The 21,937-nt window shown below is 39.3% G+C and overlaps 1 protein-coding gene and 1 long non-coding RNA gene across 7 annotated transcripts in view; one reads left to right on the top strand and one right to left on the bottom strand.

Annotated features, from left to right (window-relative positions):
• Positions 1-15,182, bottom strand: part of LOC123335113 — a 38,606-nt gene extending 23,424 nt beyond the window's left edge. Inside the window, exons 1-2 of one of the 2 annotated variants that reach the window (XR_006553451.1) lie at positions 15,048-15,182; positions 11,238-11,494 (exon numbers count right to left, since the gene is read on the bottom strand). This is a non-coding gene — a long non-coding RNA (uncharacterized LOC123335113). Of the gene's footprint in view, positions 1-11,237; positions 11,495-15,047 lie in introns of those variants that run through there. The other variant, XR_006553452.1, reaches the window with a different exon arrangement.
• ZNF608 (zinc finger protein 608) overlaps positions 12,816-21,937 on the top strand; it is a 108,925-nt gene continuing 99,803 nt past the window's right edge. For 2 of the 5 annotated variants that reach the window (XM_006061938.4, XM_044947835.2), the window contains exons 1-2: positions 15,146-15,448; positions 16,460-17,561. In XM_006061938.4, coding sequence (XP_006062000.3) covers positions 16,650-17,561 — 912 coding nt within the window. In that variant the 5' untranslated portion in view covers positions 15,146-15,448; positions 16,460-16,649. The other 3 variants (XM_025293029.3, XM_006061940.4, XM_044947834.2) reach the window with 3 other exon arrangements.

Here is a 21,937-nt window from a genome sequence, read left to right as displayed (position 1 = left end):
CAGGTAGGAACGGTCCTGTGTAGATATATCGATTGACAGTTACAGCTGAACTCAGCCCTTCACCCAAGGTGCCAGAAATGTGAGGAAGCTATCTTGGCCCCTCTAGAACAGCCCATGCTCCATCCAAGTATCACCAAGTGGCCTCTTCATCACCATACAGAACAGAAAGATTCATCATCAAGGCCTGGCCTTATTACTAACCCTCAAAATCATGAAGTATATAAAATTGGTTTTTATTTTAAGCCACTAAGTTTGGGGGTTGCTTGCTACATAGCTGTAGATAATTAGAACAGTAGCTGAAATTATCTATAGATTCTCATGTCGCTTTAGTTCTGGCCCGGTGTTTGGTCTACCACAATTTAGCATTGTGATTTTTTTTTCTTTTTCCTTTCAAACTTACTATAGATTCTCTTCCTAAATCCAGTCATAGCTTTCTAGATATTAGATACAGTTATTGGTCTGTAGTAAGTGGATGTGAAAATAAACTCTCTTTTGATAAAGGAATGGTTATAAAGATTTTTTAGAAAGCAGATATTTGTGGCTCACGGTGTATCTTTATATCACTCTGCATCTATCAAGGAGAGAAATCAATAATAATTTGAACAAGGAAAGTTTAATATAAATAATTATTAAGTATAACGGGGGACTGTAGTAATGAGGGACTGGCTAGCAAGAAATTCAGAGAACTTTAAAAAATGTAAAAATAAAAGATATATAATATCAGAAATAGTACTATAGAGTATAACCACTATCCCTACTGCTGAGATAAAACACCTGAGGAAGAGTTCTCTGCTCTGTCACACCTAGAACTGAAATCCAGACCTTTTGAAGACAACAGGGCCTTGGCTCATTGGATGAAGTCTTTGGGGGCCATGCCAGCAGAACTTGCAGGAAATCTGTGCCCTAGAGTATTGGAGAAAGCTGGACACAGGGAGGTAACTCGCAAGAGGCAGCCACGGGGCTGCCAAGGGAGGTTGCAGGTAACCATGTTCCGCAGGAGTAGCAGTCATGCTGCAGGAGTCTGGTAAGTGAATATGCCTGAACTGGGATGCAAAACCCTTCCCTTCTAGCGCCTTCTACCAACAAAGTTTAACATTGTGCCCGCTGTCTAGGAAAACTGTTCAAAAGGCTCAGACCCATTTTTACCAAGTGGACAAAAAGGATGAATTCAGAGCTGAATGGCTCTAAAAAGATAACTGTGATAATTATTATGAAATATATTGATACATCAAGATCTTACTTCATCATGTCTTAAACTTACTATCAAGTTCTAGAAAGGATTATCGAGATTTTTTAAAATGTGCATATTTTAAATGGTGATGAAATATCACCATCTAAAATTAGATGAAATATCAAGTTCATTTTTCAATCACAACTTTTATGTGAATACCATTTTGTAGAGTACCAAAGCATTAAATGTTGTTTCCAAAATTATGATTAAAAACTCCATTAGTGATGGTATATAGGCAGAGGTTTCTTTTTAGGCTAATGGGGATATTCTAAAATTAGATGTGATGGATGGTTGCAGTTTTATAAATATACTAAAGTTCATTGACTTCTACACTTAAAATGGGTGGATCTTATAGTATATAAATTATATATCCATAAAATTGTTTTTTAAAAGTCAGGCACTAATTATATGCTAAAGTTTTCAAATGGAAAAATAGACAATGTATATTTAAAGGTCTGAGAAGTGCTAGGTAACCTGTTTTTCCACTTCTAATTCATTTAATAGTTTTAAGATTTATCAGATATCACATGCATATCTGGTGCCTACATGTTTGCCTTTTTATAATATTTTTTCAGAGCTCCACTATTTCATGACTTCCATAAATCTTTTCTGATTCCATTTTCAATTATTTTTTCCAGTAGAACATCTTTGAATGTTTTAGGAAATATTTTTAGAATATTTTGCATAATCATTTTTAGTATACAGTTTGATTCTGTTGGCAGTAAAATAATATTTATCATCCTAAGGACTTTCCTCTTTCTTAGTATTTGTTCTATTGATGCAAATAAATTTTCTGAGATGTCTGCTGAGGTTGCAGATTTGAGACAGTCTTGTCTTGGAGTTTTGTTTATGTTCTGGTGTTACCTGTGGTTTTGACAACCTTGCTACTAGAACTGGACATCCTCGTACTGGTACTAACCTATGCCTCGGCTAAGGGATGCAGGGAGTTCATTAATTAGTTTCTTGTTTCTAGAGTGCAAAGGTTAATGACTCTGTAGAATTAGGTTCATCCCTAAGTGACCAACCAATTTTTTGTAAAAAAATGAATATAAAAGATAGGTCCTTTTCAAGAATGAACCAATAAAGTTCTTTTTTGTATCAAGTCTAGCACAGTGTCTGGAATATAGTTGGTGTTTGATAAATGATATTTAAATAAATGAGTAAAATAATGATGCAAAATAAACCAGTGAGATTTTAATGAGGTCAGTTACATTTTATATTGAGGCAAGTACTTCAAATGTGGATTAATGACAAACCTTCACTTTGGGTTCACAACTAGCTCTAAGTACAGAAGCCTTTTACCGTAGACACGGTGACCCAAAGGTATATAAAGTTGGAATGTAAAGAAGGTCTTAAAGTTCCTTCTTATTTTTATCCTCTAAACAGTTAAGAAAGTGAGACACTAACTTAGAATAATACCCTCATTAAATTTTTTATACTTTGACAAGATCAATCTGTTTTAATATCCCAAATTTCTTTTCCCTTAACTCATAGGTGTCCCAGGAAATTACTGGATATGCTGAGTTATTAAGAGTTCTAGGTGTCTAAATAAAAAAATTCTAATTTGGGGATCTCTATTCATATGAGCGATTTCCCTTCTATTGCCCGCTAAGACTGCTCTGGGTTCCACTGAGGTCCTTATACTCCCACTGCACGAGGGGCACTTTCCTCATTCAAGCAGCTCCCTGAGTCTCTACTACTCCCTCCACTTTGGGTTTTCTGTGCTAGAAATTCTTGTTCATGATGGAATGGTCTTGCTGCAGATGCAGCTGAGCGGTCTCCTTCCCTGTCCCTCCTTTTTCAGCTCAGATCTGTGTTCACCAATTAACCTCTAAAACTTTAACTCCTTTCTGTACCACTTCCTTTCTCTCAAAATGGATGTTGAAGCCTGTTTCATATTAACAATAAAAGTCTCCTCCCAGACTCTCTGCAAACTACTCGGCTCTATTCTCTTTCAACAGCAAGCTTCCAAAAAGTAGGCTTCATTTGATCTCTTGATTTGCTGCCCTCTATTTCAGTCCTGAACCAATTGGTTTTGCTACTATTTTACTTATATTGCTCTTTCTGCAATCACTAAGCCTTTCTCCCAAGTAAAGCCAATGGAGGCTTTTTCAGTCTTACATTTACTTGATTTTCCTGATGTATTTTGAATTGTTGATCAGTCTGTCCTTCTCAGAGGTATCTCTTCCCTGATGGTGTTTTGCTTTTATTTTTAATTCTCTCTGCTCACTCATTCATGACTCAAGCAGTTATATTTCCTGCCCTAAATTTAAATGTTGATGTTCCCCAGGGGGACTATTTTTGACCCTATGTTCTATTTGTTGACATTAACTTTTGATTCGATTAACATATTTTTACTCATAAAGACCTTTTTTTCAACAGGTTTTCATTCATAAAGACCTCTCTTTGTTCTGGTTAGTTTATTTAATTTGGCTGTAGGATATGCTTGTAGGAATTATACTTTCTAAGTTGAGAGTTTCTAAGTTCAGAGTTGGTTTACTACATGTTTATTGTTATCATTTGTCCACTGAGTATACTTGTTGGCTTGAATATTATCTCAATACACCTTGAGCTGCTTATTAACCATTATGATCCCCTGCATTTGGGGGGAATCCTTTCTACTCTTCTCACTTTTAGAAGATTGGTATAGGTTCATTAATTTAACAAACAATTTTTTGAACATTGTGATTCCTAAGAACTCTGCCAGAATGATATAATTCATTTATTACCTTCTGAACCTGACTACCTTCTCTTTATAAATATATATATATATTTATAAAAGTCTGGCATGACCTTCCTCCCAGCTCCATACACACACACACACACACATATTGTATGGTGACTTTTACAGAGTAAGTGGTATACAGGTGTTTGTTAAGTAAAATGAAAGGTTGACAGGACATGAGTTTGGATCTGAGATGACTGTTATTATTATAATTAATGATAATTTTGTCCATCATTTATTAATAGATTCAAAAATACTTTCCTCTTTTGTCACTAGACTTTTAGTAATGTGGAACCACAGATAGAAGCGTTGCTCTCTTTTTATATTCTATTCCTTTTTCTAATTACATATCATTTCTCTCACAGTGATGGTTAAATTTCATTATATTTAATGATTTCTCCATTTCCTGCTGTAACAGTTTTATCAGTGACTCCTTGTGTTATAATCTCATTGTTTCACAAAATTATATCGTATTGGTTAAGAATAGTAGCTGTTACCATGATTTCATCTTCTTCAATGCTCTTTTTAATCTCAATGTCAGTTTTCTTTGTGCAAAGATTAAACATTTTTCTCTTCATTTAGTCTAATTCTGTTCAATGTTTCTTATATAGTGGCTTTCACTGTATGTTATTATTTTGTTTAAAGAATTTAATTCTGTGTCTGAACTGTTGATTTCATTTCTACAACTCTATTTCTTTGAATAAGACAGAAAACATGCACTGAAGAAATCTAAACACCAAATAAGATTTTTCTTTCTCCCAGTGTATAGTATACCTGTAATAAAATATTGAATCTTCATTTCTTAATTTCTATTGAGTATATTTCTATGTGGGATTGATTTTTTTTCCCTTCTTGATTGAAATATAGTTTATATAGAAAGTCATTAAGTATTTACATAGCACATGTTGAAAATATAAATAGAACATTACAGATTTTTAGTGTATATAGCCCAGCACGTGAGTTTGACCTAAAACAAACAAACAAAAACTGGAGTAAACAAATGGTAGGAAGCAAGTATAATCTGTTACTGCTTGTTTGTGTACACAGCATTGTCATTTGAGACAATTTTACCCTATTTAGGTTAATGCCAAAAATGTTCCATAGCCAAGGAATAAATTGTGTTTCTGATAGCTCTTCCTCCTTGCAGATGTAGTAGCTTTTTTCTTTCACTTTTAATATAAAAATTTCCAAATATATATGTGTATATTACATTAATAATAATATTATGATCCCAATGTTTACATTACCAGTCTCAAAAATGACCAGTCATGTCATTTTTAACCTCACTCTGCTACCCATTGTAATTTTTCTTTTTAATGTTTAGAACATTTCAGTTGTGTAATAACAAGAAACTGATTTTCTTTTTTTTAATCCTGAGTTTTAGGTGCCATGACTTCTGCTTGGCACAGTCTTGGAAAAATGACACAATGACTTTTCTTTGATTGAAAAGCGGTTGAATCCATTATTCTTTCAGGAAGAGAAGTTGCCAGTCACCTGCTAATGTTTCTATTATATTCCACAAAATGGGTGGAACTGTTGTCCGGAACCATGTTTTGGTGGCAGTCGAGTGCAGTGGTTAAGCACTCAGATCCAGGTGAGGCCTCCTACATTAAATCTTGTTTCCACCAAGATTTAGCTTCAGTATTTGAAAAAGTTCCTTATCTTTTCTCTGTCTCAGTTTCCTCATTTGATGATTATGTCTCATGAGGCTGCTATGCAGATGAGATGAATCAACACCTATGAAGATTTTAAGAAGAATTTCTGGAACATGGTAGGTCACATGTATATTTCCCATTATTAGTATTCACTATCATGAATTACAAACCTGTTTTAAATTTGAAAAAGTTGTGCATCCTTAAGACATTGTGGGTTTGGAGGGATAATAAGGCAAAATTTTAAACCTTTAAAAAATTATAGATAAGATGCCTTAGTTATGAAGAAAAATACATTGTCTTTTTGCTCCTAAAAATATTTTTTTAATAATTTATTTATGTATTTTATTTGATTTACTTATTTTTGTCTGTGCTGGGTCTCCATTGCTGCTCGGGCTTTTCTCTAGTTGCAGTAAGCAAGGGCTCCTCTCTAGTTGTGGTGCAGGCTTCTCATTGCCGAGCATGGACTCCAAGCACGTGGGCTTCAGTAGCTGCCACACATGGACTCAGTAGTTGTGGAGCAGGGGCTTAGTTGTTCTATGGCATATGAGATCTTCCCAGATAAGGGATTGAACCTGTGTCTCCTGCATTGGCAGACAGATTCTCTACCAATGAGCCACCAGGGAAGCCCCCTAAAAATGGTTTGATATGATTACTTTTCAGTATTAATTTAAAAGGGTTTTAATTTCATGTTTTAAATTTTAAAAACCTTAGAGAAAAAAATTTTAGTTGGGACAGATAATGTTTAAGATAAAGAAATTAAGGCATACATTAGAATGATTCGTTCTTTTAACTTGTGTGGGAATTCCTCTAAAATCCAAGGAAACACCATGAGAACCCAAGTAAACAGAAAACATTAAAATATGGTTAGAAGAAATGTCCCTGGCCATTAAATTCTATTCTTAGCAGATCCCCAGTATGGTCATTATGTTTTAAAAAAACACAAAGTTCTTCCCTGGATAATTTTAAGAATCTTGAAAAAAGACAGAAGGAAAGAAAAGAAAGGCGATTAAAATATTTTTGGAAGAACAGGGTCCACAGAGCAGGCTGGCATGCAGTGCACATTGAGCTGAAGAAACCGTAACATACTGGCCCAGGAATCAGCCAATCAGCAGGCTGAGAACCATATTTCCATAATGATGATTGGCTGGTGGACTGGAGGCTCAGCTGAGCTGAGGATGGGACAGAAATGCTCTGCTGAGAAAATAGCAAAACAACTTTCTGGCTTTCTGTTGTTTATTGCATATTCTCCAAATGATTGTAGTGATTCATCCTTTAGGAAAGCTTGTTTTGAAAACAAAAGAGGCACAGTTGCTCACAACAAAAGTGATACTCGGCAGCCAAGGAGCTGAGTATAATCATACTCTTATTTTTCTTTAAAATAAACCTAAGGCTCCTGATTTTTTTCTAACCAAGTATTAAGACTTCCTAGGTGATTCATATGGGTTCAATTTAAATTAGACAGGGGCTATAATTTCTGATAGGCAATCATCCTTGCTTTATTAATCTGTCAGCTTTGTGAAATACGGACAAATACAATGTAGTTTGTAAAGTGTCAAAAAATCCCTAAGTTCTAGCACCAAAAGGATATGAAACACTCTCACAATTAAGGGAATTTTGCTACTCTTCAAAAAGAAGCTATATTAGGAATTCTTTTTCTTGTAGTCATGTATGTATGAAAGCAAGAGATATTATACCTTTATCAATGCATTTGGTGTTACTCTCGCAAATGTTTACACATATGTAAAAATCCACTGTCATTAAATCATAAAGATTTTTGAAAACAACCAAAGCGGCGGTGGAGTGGGGGCTCAGAAAAAGGGAAGCTAGGAGGAAAGATGGAGTAGAACATGGCTGTATCCTGCTGCCTTTTGGCCCTCTCCTGCCTCGTGGGTTTGTATTTTGTTGTAGTTGTTTTAGATTCAAATAGAGCAGTGACATTTCACCTCCATGTTTTTAAACTTGATTTTACAATCATTTTTTCCACAAACCATCTTTCTGGAAATGAGAATAATTCTATAATGCAGATTAAGCAGAAGCATTTTTCAGTCTCTCCCAGTGACCATTCCTTGGCTAGCTAACAGACCAGCCATTCAGAAGCAATTTTCTTCAGGCTGAAATTATGTGCTGACCGTAGCAGATCACTTCCCATAATAACCCTTCCCCCACCCAACGCTAAATACAATCTGTCTCCTACTCACTGTAATAACGTGCAAATGACTGTAATTTTGCAGACAAGAAACAGCCCAAAGTGAAACGTGTCTAAACAGAGGTCGATTTGAAAAATCAGGGTTATTACCTAAATCTGTAAAATACATATTGTAATAAAACCAGCAACAGCAATCTCCAATAAGTAGTTTAAAAAATGTAGCTTGTGTTTTGATCTTCTTTATGCACCCAGTCTCCACTGGCATAAAAGAAAAATCCTTTTCCAGAAATGGTTTCATTACATGAGATGTAAATTGCCTTCCTTTGCTAACCGATCTGTAGACCTTACTTGGGCACCAGTTCAGATATAGTAGCACACACCACACACCAGAAAGGCCAGCCAAACAGAGGTAAGATTTCAGATACTTAACATTGACCTACATCGCAGTTCTCTGAATGTGAGCAGTATACAAATGTTTTCCTTTAGAAGAATGTGCTGCTTTGCAATATTTTGCTGGGTTCCCCAGGACTCTGCGGCATTAAAGGGACAAGATTTGCTGCTTAATTCTTTTCAGGTTGAGAATTGGGAGAAGGAATGGGGAAATACCTACCCATATAGAAAGAAATTCCTCCTTTAACTTGACATTTCTTTACTGTTAAAATTCATTGTAGTTGTAAATCAGAGCATGGAAATTTTCCTTTATATCATTTCAGTTTGTTTAAACAGAACCATGTTATAAAGATTTTGGAAGGTAGACATTATTCTCCTTCCCTTGGAAGTAGAGTTCCTTTGTTTTATTCTAAAGAGCTTAAATTGAAGGTGAACTAATAGGACATAGAAATGACTTGAAAAGTTAACACAGCTGTGTTATACAGTGTGTGTAAATGTCTATATTCACCAAATGTCTATCAATACGTCCATGAGTCTCTCATGAGGAGTATCCCATGGCAATGTGAAAACCATCCGTGTCTTTCTTCCTTCCATACTCCCATCCCCCATAGGGAAGGATGGGAAATACTTCTATGCCAGACCCTCTCTCTCCACTAGACATTTGCTGCTTGGCACTTTCTCCTGGTCCAGTGGTGTTTCAGGATATTGCAAAAACATTAAATGTTTGATCAAGAACAGTGCTCATCTCTTTTGGGGAACAGTAGTCTAGAGCTGGTTATTGTTGAAAATACAGAAACTTGAATTAGATTTAGGAAGCATGTGTGAAAAGACAGAATTTTCTCTAAAAAAATCTTTCCTAGGCCCCTGATAACTCAGTTGGTAAAGAATCCACCTGCAATGCAGGGGACCCCAGTTTGATTCCTGGGTTGGGAAGATCCGCTGGAGAAGGGATAGGCTACCCACTCCAGTATTCTTGGGCTTCCTTTGTGGCTCAGCTGATAAAGAATCCGCATGAAATGCAGGACACCTGAGTTTGATCCCTGGGTTGGGAAGATGAAGGGAAAGGCTACCCACTCCAGTATTCTGGACTGGAGAATTCCATGGATTGTATGGGCCATGGGGTTGCAAAGGGTCGGATAGACTGAGTGACTTTCACTTTCCCTTTCAGGTAGGAAATTAGGATGTCACCCATATGTATAGTGAAGAATGCCTAGTGTTTGTGTGGGTGTCTCAATGAATCACATACTCCCTAGAAACCAGGTCGACTCCCCACAGCCTTGAGGCAGGTCTGTTCATATATAAGCCCAGACAGATAAGACTCTATCCCCATAATCTTCCTGGGCAGCCAGAGAGTTTCTCATTATGTCTAAATTAAGTTTCTTTTCTCATAATACAAGTCAATTTCCAGGTAGTGTTTTTTCTTTTTTCTTTCAAATAGCTTTGCTTTCTATCTCCCCCCCTTGGTCTGGAGTACCTTCGTAGTGTCAAGGTTAGCATAGATTGAGAAAAGTTAGACTCATATTTAGATTCCCTTCTAAATAAATAAAAATCCAAGGAATTATTTCTGATCCTTAGTGATATAGCATAAATCTGAGGAAATAGGCACCAGAGAAAGATCACTGTGTTTTCTTGTGCTCCTGCCTGAAGCCCCTGGCCTCCTCAGCATTGAGCTCTCTGTTCTTAAAAAGGAGGAAAAGTGTTTTGCCAGGATCTTCTGATCACCTAGGAATGGAAGCAGTAACTTTGCAGGGGCAGAGTTGGTGATGGGGGTTGCTGGAGATGGGATAGGACTCTTTAACTTCTCCTTTTACACTATCCTTCTGCTCTTCCCTTGTGGTCATTTCTCCTGGACTCCTTTCCAGACAGCTCCTCCCCTCTACCAGGCAGGCACTAAAATGTAAAATTACAAAGTGTACATGTTATACAACAGTGTACTGGTATTATTAAGTGTATGGCTATCAGTATACAAACTGGTGTGTTCCCTGTTATCTTGATAAGAGATAAAGATAAAATTTTCTTTTCCAGAATATGGTAGAACTTCCCAATTTGTGTGAGGAGTAGCTCTTATTTTCTAAGCAGTAGTTAATTATCTTAGTTTCATTCATCAATTAGCTGATAGCCCTCTGATGTCTCTTGATTGGCCCCTTTGTCAAACAAAACAAAACAAACACGCACAAAGCCAGCAGAACAACTCTGGTTGATTCAAGCCTCTTGGCAGAACTCGGAGGGCAGGAGGTGGGGGTGGGGTATGAATGGAGTGTGGAAATGTTGGAATGGAAGAAAAATGCTTGAGTTTATCAAAAATGGTTTGGGTTAAATATGTGATTGAATTTGGCATGAGCCTTTATCTTTAACCAAGTGGGGTTTATTAGAGAGGATTTAAGAATTAGGGTTAGGTATTGTTTGAAGTTAGGGTTAGATCAGATCATTTGAGTATTAGGAAGCCTAAACTTTGGTTTTAGTTACACTAATTCTACACGGCAGACCCTATGATTTGCTTTTACCAACCAAGTGTGTTGGAGAAGTGCTTCTACCCTTTTTGAACTTCATCAGGTCTTAATTCTGTGCCTTTTTGAGTCTTGTTGTTTTAAAAGCTAATTATTGATTTTTTCCAAGCTAATACAATATACAGGGTAGCCATGGACTTTAAAAGGCTGAAATGTAGATGATCCTTCAGGGATACAGGAAGTGCCTGAGTGATCTGGTCCTTTGAGGAACCACTCTTCTAAAAGAAGAAGAGTTCAAAATCAGTATGTATGCTCTATTAGCAATGGGACACACACAAATTGTAAACCTGTCCATTCAAAAATATACAACAAATATAAAAGTTAAAATAGGGGGTAAGTGGGTATCAGATTATCTCATTTGCCCTATTTATCAATGTATAGCTTTGCTTTGAAAGTAAATCTTTTTAGGCAGATCTAAGGACTATTATAGATTCATTCCTCTGGTTTATGTACCTCAGCAAGGGATGGAAACTGCTGTTTATTACTATTTGCAGCTTTGAATAAAGTTCATCTTGGGTAGTGAAACAACTAATTGGCATTTAAAAGAATGAACTAAAGATATTGAAAGTTCAAACACGAGTCATAGACATTACCTAAAACATGTGACATATTTTTATTGATCCACAAGGTCATCACTGAATATTTACATCATAAGCAATCTTCTGCTAGCTCTAATTCACTTTATGTGTCCAGTTTGACTCAGTTAAGACACATTCTTAAATTGTAACTGTCATGCAGAAATTACAAACCCAGTAGTGCTGAATCTTTAAAACTAGGAGGATCATGACGCTTTCAATTTGAAAAGTCACCCTTGACTTTAAAATTTCCATATTACAGCTCCTAAAAGTGATAGAAAATAAAAATGAAAAATTAAAACTAAAAGTGCTTTAAAAGCTTAATATATATAAATACATTCGTTTAAGTATATTCACTGTTACAGTACAATACTGAACTTGTTATTTCATATTAACCTCTTTTGTCCTGTGACCTCAGAGTTCCATTAACTTGGTTGTTGGCATTTGTCCTACAATACATTCTAAAATATTTTCGTGTTCTCAGTGAATCGCATTGTGTTGCCTTCTGAGGACTTTGACACCGGCTTTCCCCAAGAGGGGGTTAAATATTTGGAGTAAGGGGAACTCTGACAATCCCTCGGCTTAAAAATGGCACAGGGACTGTTTAAAGGGGTTAATCTTCCTAGTATATTTATCTCCCACAAATCGATTTTTTAAAAAATGAGGCTGGCCCGAGGTGTTAATATGGTTGGCTGGGACCTTATTTATTTTTAATTTTTTTGGAGCTGCCTAGGACCAGGTGGGAAAGCTTTGTTACTATTCCAGGGAAGAACCATTCACGTAGTGGTGGTTAAATGGTTGCTAGCGTTCACACTTCATTGCTTGTGGACCAGAAGCCTGGGAACAAAAGGGTTACTTGTTTCCCCACCACCGCCTTCACCCCCAGATCGATTTTTCTTATTTAATCAGCGAGTAAAATGAGAGACACAGGGAAAGAAAAAAAAAAAAAAATTGGAAGAAGGGCAAAGTGGTGGGGGAGGGTTGAAAGCCAGAAGCTGCAATACAGAAAATCAGTCTTGGGAGTTCGCGCTGCCGAGTCCTCGCAACACGGAAGGGAAGCCAGCAAAATGCTCGCAATCATTTCCACCCAGCCAGCCTCCCTTTTCTCCTCGCTAGGCGCTAGTGGCTCATTTGGCTTCCCTGTGCCACCGAGCGATCACATACATTATTTCCCTCAAGATAACACAATCAAACTTGTATTTACCGACATCCTCTCCTCGCAGCCTGTTTGAGATTTGTTTTAATAAATAAGTGTTTTATGTGAATGATGTAGTAATTGAAACGGGCGTACCATTTTTTTTTTCTTCATCTTACTGCAGGAGGTTCCTCAACCCCAATCTGGTTGGAAAATAAAACGCTTTGTCTCCACAACCACCCCCCACCGCACCCCCACCCGTTCTCTGTGTGTGTTTTATACGTGTGTATATCTCAACCCCCTACAGTAGCCAAGAGAAAGCAGCTAACCAATGAGAGAGCCTAGTTTCATAAAAGCTGCTCTCTGATTGGCCCGATGAGAAAGGGCAATGGGAACAAAGAAAAGTCCCTTTCAGGTATAGAGGCTGAGAGCTCCTTTTGCTCCACTCCCCCTGTGTGTGTGTTGTGTTTCAGTCCTGATTTCAGTGTTGCAGAACAAGCTTGTGTGTGTGCACCAGGGGGATTTTTCTTTTCCTTTTTTTTTCTTTTAATTTTTGCTTTTATAAAAAAAAATACACAGGACAGTCTGTGACATTTGATGGTCCATCTTCTTTAATAATAAATTTGTTGAAGAGATTATAATTTCCAAAATAAAGCGGCTGCAACCAAACACATTCAATGCAGTTAGAAGGAAAAGGTCAACTCGATCCAATACAGACCGTAAGTACGGTTGCGTGGTGTGTCTCTCTATAGCACTTAGCGGGGACTTCATGCAGGGGAATGTGCGAGTTTTATGCATTGAAATGAGGAACTAGTTACAGGGTTTGGCTTTTGCATTGAGAACAACCCAAGAAGGGTGAATTTTTATTCAGTGGAGGGTGAAGCATTTGTAACTTCTTCACACAAATTAAGCTTGACTGGGCACTCGGGGTAACTTAAGAGTAAATTACCTTTGGGGATCTCACCCAAGGAGAATAAAAGTGACACAGTTACAAATCCTGATCTGCAGTGTCCATTCTCTAGCGCACCTCACCTCTCCCTCTCCTGTCCTAGCTGGGCAGGACCCTCTTCAAAACCGAGCCAGGAAAATGGGGGCAAGGGCAGAACAAGCCGATTTCTGTCTCTTGTCACATCCAGTGCCCAATAATTTAATATTAAACAAGGGAATAGTCACCCACTACATGTAATGGTTATAATTACCATTTTCCACCTCCTTAAAAAGCAAGCTGCGAAAACACCATTAAGGGGGAAAAAAATGCCCCACCCAACCCAAACAAACCCACAAATAGTAACAATGGTGTGTTTATTACAGGACCTGGCTTGGAGCTAGTAAAATGTTTTTCTTTGTTTAAGACATGAGTGGGGGGGTTCCCTAAAATCCAAGTAGCGTGGAGGTGCCCTACCAGCTCTACTAGTCTTCTCCATCCCTGGCCCCTTGGCAAAGCCGACAAATTGGAGATAAGTTGAGGAAAGGTTTATAAGGTGTTTCTTTAAAACATCTGCTTTGCTCTTGTGCTCATTACATTTCACTCCTTCCGAACTTCCGAGAGCCTAGATCTGCGAGAAATGTTTCACATTCATAACTTGTAGCTGCTCCCACTGCAAGGGCGGGGGTTGGGGGGGAGGCGGCGGGGAGGGGGGGGCGAGTGTATGTAGGGGGAGGGGAGAGACCTTTAGGTTTTTTTTAAAGACCAGATCAGTATTTTCTTGATACGCTTGTCACCATTTTTGTTCTCACGACAACCAATTGAGCCCTTGATCCTCACGTGATGTGAAAGGCTTGCACTGTAACAAAATCGCTCCTTTCAGATGGTTGGTTGTTGCTAACTCGCCCATCCCCCTCTCCCAGCCCCGACATTTCCAGCAAAGCGACTCTCCACTTCCAATCCATCAACAATTCATTACTGCTTTTAGCTTCCAAACGCCAGCTAATTAAAAATACTAAGCCAAGCTCCGGGGCCATCTGACTAAACACAGGAGGTGGTGGGTGAGGGAGGAGGAGGAGAGAAAAATAAAAAGGAGACGCACGGTTTGCTGCGACTATAAATGGGAAAAACTGTCCTGAAAAAGGTCGCCTTAAAAAAAAATTTTTTTTTTACTCTAATTATCGAATTACCACATGACTGATTGGCTTGAGCGACAGCGGATTTTTTCCCCCCCCTCGGGGACTATACTAGGAACTCGGTTCCTTTTTCTTAAAACAACATAAAACAGGAAAACATCACATCCTTTCAGGTTTCGAAGACTGAACCAATTTTAAACGCCGTTATTTTCCCCACCCCGCCGCCCGCCGCCCCCCGCCCCCCGCCCCGAGCGAATGCTGTTCTAACTGGTTTATCAGCTCACTGAATCATCTGCTCCCCTCCCCCTCCACACCTTTCTTTTTCTCCTCTTGTTCAGCTTCTCATCCCACCCTTTCCTCCTCCTCTTCCTCCTTCCCCTCGGTCCCTTCTCTCTCCCCCACCCCTTCCCCCCCTCCTTTCCTCTTAAGTTAGTTCAAGAAATCAAATCTGTCAGGACGGGCGGAAAAATGCCACTTCCCGACTAACAGGCGGAATCCAGCCCAGATTTTCAGTCCTTTCTTCTTATTCTTTCTTCCCTTTCACTAATTTATCCCGATGTTAGCACATTCTGTCTTGTACTAGCGGACGCCTGTAGGTTTGCTACATGGGATCATTACTTACTGATCACGGTGACTCTGAAGTCTGGAACTGAAGGCGGAATGAGAAGTTGGGAAAACTTTTTTCTCTAAGCGCTCTCTTTTTTAAAACTATTATTCTCGATGCTTGTTAAGAGGGGAAAAAACCCTTTGGTGCTTCTGTTGTGAATGTGAAACATTATCTTCCAGCTGTACAGTGACACATTTTTTTGAGAAAAGGACTGATCCGTTTGCCAAAAGGGGGGGTGGGGTGGGGAGGTGGAATAATGTTATCGAGTGATTATTCTGGCTGAGATGTGTTATTTGGTTCGTTCCTTCTTGATCATTTGGTGTTTAAGTAAAATGAGGCACAGGCTTGTTTGCCGAGTGGAGTGGGAAAGGCATTTTGATTTGCTGGCCTAATTAAAAAATGATAAAGGATTAAAGGTAAGCAATGTCTGTGTGTGTGTGTATGTATATTTATTTTTTTTTCCTTGACAATCAACTGTTAAAAAGGGGCTGATCCCTTTAAAAACCGTTTTAACTGATCTTTGTCAAACACACACTCATTTGCGGTCATTGAGGCCACCTTGGCGCAGATCACTTAAAGTGTATGTCTTAATCAGTTTCCCGTACAGTCAGTAGCACCATATTTAACAGATTGAGCCAGTCTGTGACCTAGGAGTATGGTAGAATTGTTTAGATGTAATTTTTTTTCCTCAAAAGGCAGATATTTAGCCTTTTATTTAGCACTGTCTTTTTTAAAATAGAGAAATGATCTTAAAGATATGTGTGTATAAAATGGTATAAACTATTGGGGAAGAGAGGATAGGAGATGGGGGCATGTGTATGGGGTGTGGGGGGTTATTGGTTGTTTTTTCTGTTCCTTACTGGGAACAAAAAACAGATTGCCCAGACAATTTGTAAAAAGAAGTAATAAAATTAGAAATGAGGAAAATTTAGCAACATCATTCTGAAACTAGCCTCAGAGAACTTCCAGGGTCTGGTCTTTTAAATTCTAAGATCTAGGACATGCTTAAGGGTGTTTAAAACGTGTTCCTTCCTCTTGTCTGAGTGTTCAGCCTGTGTTTCTGGGATTGTTATCATGTGTATTTGCTAGGGGAAAAAAAAGCTAAACTCTTTTTTTTTTTTTTTTCCTTAAACCTTTCTGGACTTCACTCAGATCCTTAAGATATTTTAATGCCTTTTAAAAGTGATTATCTTTGTGTCGTTGATAAAGGGCTTTTCTTTTTTAGCTACTGTAAGATGCTTACTGTCATGGGTATGTTTTTTGGGTTTGGTTATTTTTCTTTAAACCTGATATTGGACTGTGGAGACAATACATGAGCCACCTTCCTCACCATCCTTCCCTGTACCCCTTACTGACTCCCCAATATTAATCGTTTTTTATTCTGGTAACACCCAGACAAGAAATATTCGACTTTTCCCCCTTCACAGGAAAAAGTGGACCTGGACTGAAGGGTGTAAAATCCCTGGACCCATTCCTGGGGCAGGAAAAAGAAGAGGAAGATTAGAAGACTTTTTTTTTTTTTTTTTTTAAGAGAAAGCCCAGCGGAGCTAAACGAATGTCCCCTCATCTCCAAAGGAAAGTTCATCGGATTTTTATTCTAGAGATCTCATCTTCAGGATGTCAGTGAACATTTCTACGGCAGGAAAAGGTGTGGATCCAAATACGGTTGATACTTATGACAGTGGCGATGATTGGGAAATCGGGGTTGGAAATTTAATAATTGATTTGGACGCTGATTTGGAGAAGGACAGACAGAAATTTGAAATGAATAATTCCACCAACACTACTAGCAGCAGCAACTCTAAGGATTGTGGAGGTCTGGCCTCCAGTGGGGCCGGCGCTCCCGCAGCCTTAGCTGATGGCCTAAAATTTGCTTCTGTTCAGCCCTCTGCTCCCCAGGGGAATTCGCACAAAGAGACCAGCAAATCAAAAGTGAAAAGGAGTAAAACTTCTAAGGATGCTAATAAATCTCTGCCTTCTGCTGCCTTGTATGGGATTCCCGAGATCAGCGGCACTGGCAAGAGGCAGGAAGTCCAAGGGCGCCCTGGAGAGGCAACTGGCATGAATTCAGCGCTGGGTCAAAGTGTGAGCGGCGGCGGCGGCGGCGGCGGCAACCCGAACAGCAATAGTACCAGCACCGGCACCTCCGCTGCTACCGCGGGGGCAGCCTCCTGCGGGAAAAGCAAAGAGGAGAAGCCAGGTAAAAGCCAGAGCAGCCGAGGAGCCAAGCGGGATAAGGATGCGGGGAAATCCAGGAAGGACAAGCACGACCTGCTTCAGGGCCACCAGAATGGCAGTGGCAGCCAGGCCCCTTCCGGGGGGCACCTCTATGGCTTTGGGGCCAAGAGCAATGGAGGTGGCGCGAGCCCCTTCCACTGCGGGGGCACTGGGAGTGGCAGCGTCACGGCTGCTGGGGAAGTTAGCAAAAGTGCCCCGGATTCAGGGCTCATGGGAAACTCTATGTTGGTAAAGAAGGAAGAGGAGGAGGAGGAGAGCCACAGGCGAATCAAGAAACTGAAAACTGAGAAGGTAGGATAAAGTCGCCTTCTTAGATCTCCTACTTTTCTCTTTGTGTGCATTTGTGTGGGAGTCGGGGGTTGGGGGGTGTGCCTCTATGTGCCTTGCACTTCTTCGTGCTTTCTGGTTCGTTGTGAGATTTCTCTTCTGTGCATCTTTTCTGTAAACGTTTGGTCTGGGGTAGCTTACTTGGGTGCAGTGTTGAGCTCTTGCTTCTGCTGCTACTGCTGCTTCTGGTGCTAGTGTTTGGGTGCTCAGGTGGGAGGGTCTGAGTGCTCTAAGTACCTTTTGCCTTACCCAAGGGCTCTTGGCCAGTCAGCCAGTTGCGATGTGCTTTTAATAGAAAACCTGCTCCTGGACCCATGTACCTCTTGTCCTGGTTTCTCCCCTAAGGAGAACCGTCTTCTGTTTTAATGTGCATGTCCTAGTATTTTTGGTAATGTGTCCTTAGGTGCAGGGTTCACGTTCCCTCACCATAGAAGTATGTCTAGGATTTTAACTTACACTCCACCCTCCACACATTTATTTTCTCATGATGTTCTCCAAAATAACCCTGTTAAAGGATATCATCCTGTTATTGTTCTTGAATGAAACCTTGGTATCCTAGGGTCACTGGTTTCATAACTGTGTAGCAAGAATGGAATGGTTTTGGTGGCTGCCAGGGCTCTTTCCTTGTTCCCTTGCCCAGTTCTTAGCTAGAGATTTAAAGAGTGTTATCGCTTGGGTTTCTAGCTTGACCAGGGAGCTGAAAGGTTGGTAAGAAAAGTGAAATAGACTTGGTGGATTGGTGTGCTGAAATGTGAAAACAGAGCGGAAAGATACTCTAAGTATGTGTTGCATCTGAGCAGTGGGGAGGGTTGATGCAGGTAATTTGGACCCTTCTACCCATCTTTTGTCATTGTCTGGAAGTCTGGTGAGATACTGCCTTTGAAAAATTTCCCCCACTGTTGTGCTGCTTAGTGCTGGAGGCCTAGGACTTAATGCTCTGGCAATTACTGTGCATTAAGTAATGTCCCAGAGCTGAAGGCACTCAGTCCACTGAACAGGTTGCGAGTGAGCTGGGGGAGAAGTGCTGACTCTATCAAGTTAACTCTTAATACTGTAGATTGTGCCTTGCGGAAGCAGAATGCACATCATGTGGTTTGTGGCATGATTGTTTGGATATATATGCTTATTCAATAATTTAATTTTTGCTATTTCTCATATCAGAAATGTGAAATGTTTTAGGGTGACAATTTCTGTGTCCAATTACTCACCGCTGTCTGTTTAAATGTTTTTGTTTTCCTCTGTTAAAGATTTAAATGGGAGTACAGGAATGAAGTTTTGGTTTTATAATTTTAGAAGTTGATGAAGGTACATTAAGGTGTAGATGATGCCAAAATAAAAAAAAAACCTTCTGCATGCCTGCTTCTTTAATCCATAAGCCCTTGGTCAGACAGCATTTTGAACTGATGAATTTAAATACATTTTTTAAAAAATCCAGGTTTTGTTTCTTATGCTGAAATGTAGAGTTTCCCACAATTTCTGCTAAAGGGCATTCTGAAGTCTTATTAGTACAGTAGTGCATTTACTTTTGTTGCCAATAGTCTTCAAATTGCAGTTCTAATCTGCTCTAACTATCTAGATGAATTGCCCTAATCCAGTGCTCACAATGGCTGTGGTTAAGGAGTCAGAGCCATTTGATTGGATTCACTGCTGCCTGGAATGTGGGAGGTACTGCCCTTTTGCATTCCCCTTAGCCTTTTAATCTTCCAGCCAAATGTTCACATTCAACAATTTTGTTTAGCTGGCAATCGGGACATTTTAGTATCTCAAAGGCTGCTGTCATGGCAACGGAGATTAAGCATGGTGTTGGTTCTCCAGTTTTTTGTGTTCTTTTCACTTTCCAGTCACAGAGCAAACTGGATGAAAAATGAAAGAATTAAATTATTCATATACATGCAACTCATCTTCAGTCAGAGCAGTATACATGTAATAATATGAATGGCCTAAATGAAGAGCAAACAAGTCATGGCAGATCTGGGGTGGAGGAGGGGAGCAAGCATAGTGTATTTCGATTCATACCACTGCCAGCCGCAGCTGCTGGTGTGGGCACAGCGGCCCTTCAGGGGTGGCGCTCAGGGCCTTGAATCCCGTAGTGGTGGCCCAGGGTCTGGAAGCTGGTTCCAGCCTTCCTGTCTACCTCCACCCCACCCCAGGAGGACTCTTCTTAAGAATGTTTCCTCCTTGGCACACGGGAATGGCACTGCCTTGTACAGATGCCTCCCAGGGAAGTAACTCCAGTGCCACTAACTCTTGGTTGTTTAAAACTCGACTTCAGTTTAGAAAATAATTTCTAATGATGGGAGGAGACCTCTTGAGGGAAAGATTTAGTAGGACACGCTTTACCTGACCAGATAATTCGGACACTGAGGCATCCTTTGAGAAAGGCTTTTTGACGTTTTTGTACAATGTTTTAATTTCAAAGCCTTGTTTGATTATCTGGGTTGTGAAGAGTAAGTGTCTCAAAAGTGAAGATGATTAATTTTCAGCAGTCGGATGTGGCTCATGAAGGGGCCAAATGTGAAAACCAGAGGGGGGTGCAGTGTGGTGTATGTGCTTTTTTTTTTCCTCCCTGGTTGGATGGTTCACAGGAGATTCATAAGACTTGCTGTCACTGGTTAATTTTCACAGCATGCTTAAATGTCTATTTTTGGTCTGTTTATTCTGTTTCTTCACTACAGAAAGTCATGTAAAACATGATAAATTGGACCTTATGAAACCTAATTAAATCAATGAGCATTCTACTCCTTTATGTGGAAACCACAAGTATGTTGTAAAAGTCGCCACTCCCTTAATACGTGAACAAAATCAAAACATGCCATAATTCTAAGATGTTTGAGCTGTATTTCTATAGCCCATTTTGTGGTTAAGCCACCAGTGACGTGTCTGAATAAGTAGATTTGACAGGTTGGCTTTTGGTTGTTAAAACCTGCTTCTCCACCTGCCCCCTCCTTTTCTTTTGAAGCATAATAGCCTGCATTGAGGCTCTTCTGCATGTGTCCTCCTTAACTGTCTTATAGTTTTGACTTATCAGACACAGGCAATCAGCCGGGCTAAAGTTCAGTATGGGATATGGGTTTATTTGATCACTGACAAGTTAAAAAATACATAGATGAATTCTTAAAAACAGCTGAGACTTCAGATACACATTAGAAGCACAGGGAATCTTATGTTTGGGTCTGGGGTTCTAACTATTCAGTGCACATTTATTTAGCAAAGAGAATGATTTTAGTAATATTGTGCTGCTTTCATTAAGCTGGTCCTTAACAGCCTACATGTGGTATCTACAAATGGACCTGTCTATAAAGGATATCATTCATTTTATTCTCTTGTAGAAGCCTTTTTACACTTCACTAGGGAATTCTCGCACGTTGTCTAAGTGAGCATGAGTAGTTGAAGAACATATTTTGATTAATGAGTTTTGTGAATGATAGGGTTCCCCCCAAATACAGTGCCCCCTACAAATTCTAGTTAGAGAGCACAGTTTATCTACTGTGAAATAAAAGGGCAGAAAGGTCACTTGCTATAATTAAAGAACAAAGTCCATTGTTGTTGGACAGCAAACTGTTTGGAAAGCTACATAAGGGACTTAGCTGTTAAAAAGGTTGGTAACTAAGGGCAGCTCCCAATCAGCATTGATTCAGCTCCTTTCTTTTTATTGGCTTCTTCATAGGGTGACAGGGCTTTTGAGATGGGCTGCCCTTTCCCCAAGGAAGTCTTCTGTGAGAACCCATGAAAGCTTGGAATATTTGCATGGCCAGGCACATCACTGGGTTCTGAGCATAGTATCTGAGATCTGCTGGGTTTGCTGGAGAGATGTAAAAAAAAAAAGAAAACTCAACAACTGATTGTGCTAAAAGAGATAAATAATGTTTACCAACTTTTAATAACTTTGCAAATAGTCTGTAAAAAGAAGGGGAGGGTGGGCTAGAGGGATTGATTGTCAAAATGTCATGAGGTTAAGAATGCTCTTCAAGTAAAATTGCTTGGCTGCAAGATGGTTTTAATTAGAGTGTTATAAAGACTTATTTTTCCTAAGCAGCATTTTATAGTTAGTAAATGAAATGTATGCCGAAAGTGCTAAGCAGAAATCTCCCTAACCACAGAGGTGTTCAATAACCAGATTCAAACAACATGGAAAGAACCATCTGTTCTTCATTTTCAGCATGAAAAACATGGGTTGAATGGCTGAGATTTGCTCCAATTTTGACTGTGCCTGTGTGTGCCTGTTTTTTTTTTTTTTGTTTTTTTTTTTAAATTTAAAAAAAGTTCACCTGGTACTTCATAGAAACTCAGAATTGCAGTAATATGAGCAACACTGTGAAAACATATGTTCCTACATTTAT

The sequence above is a fragment of the Bubalus bubalis genome, chromosome 9, assembly GCF_019923935.1.
Source record: "Bubalus bubalis isolate 160015118507 breed Murrah chromosome 9, NDDB_SH_1, whole genome shotgun sequence".
NCBI lineage: Eukaryota > Metazoa > Chordata > Mammalia > Artiodactyla > Bovidae > Bubalus > Bubalus bubalis.
This window is presented reverse-complemented; position numbering and strand designations above follow the sequence as displayed.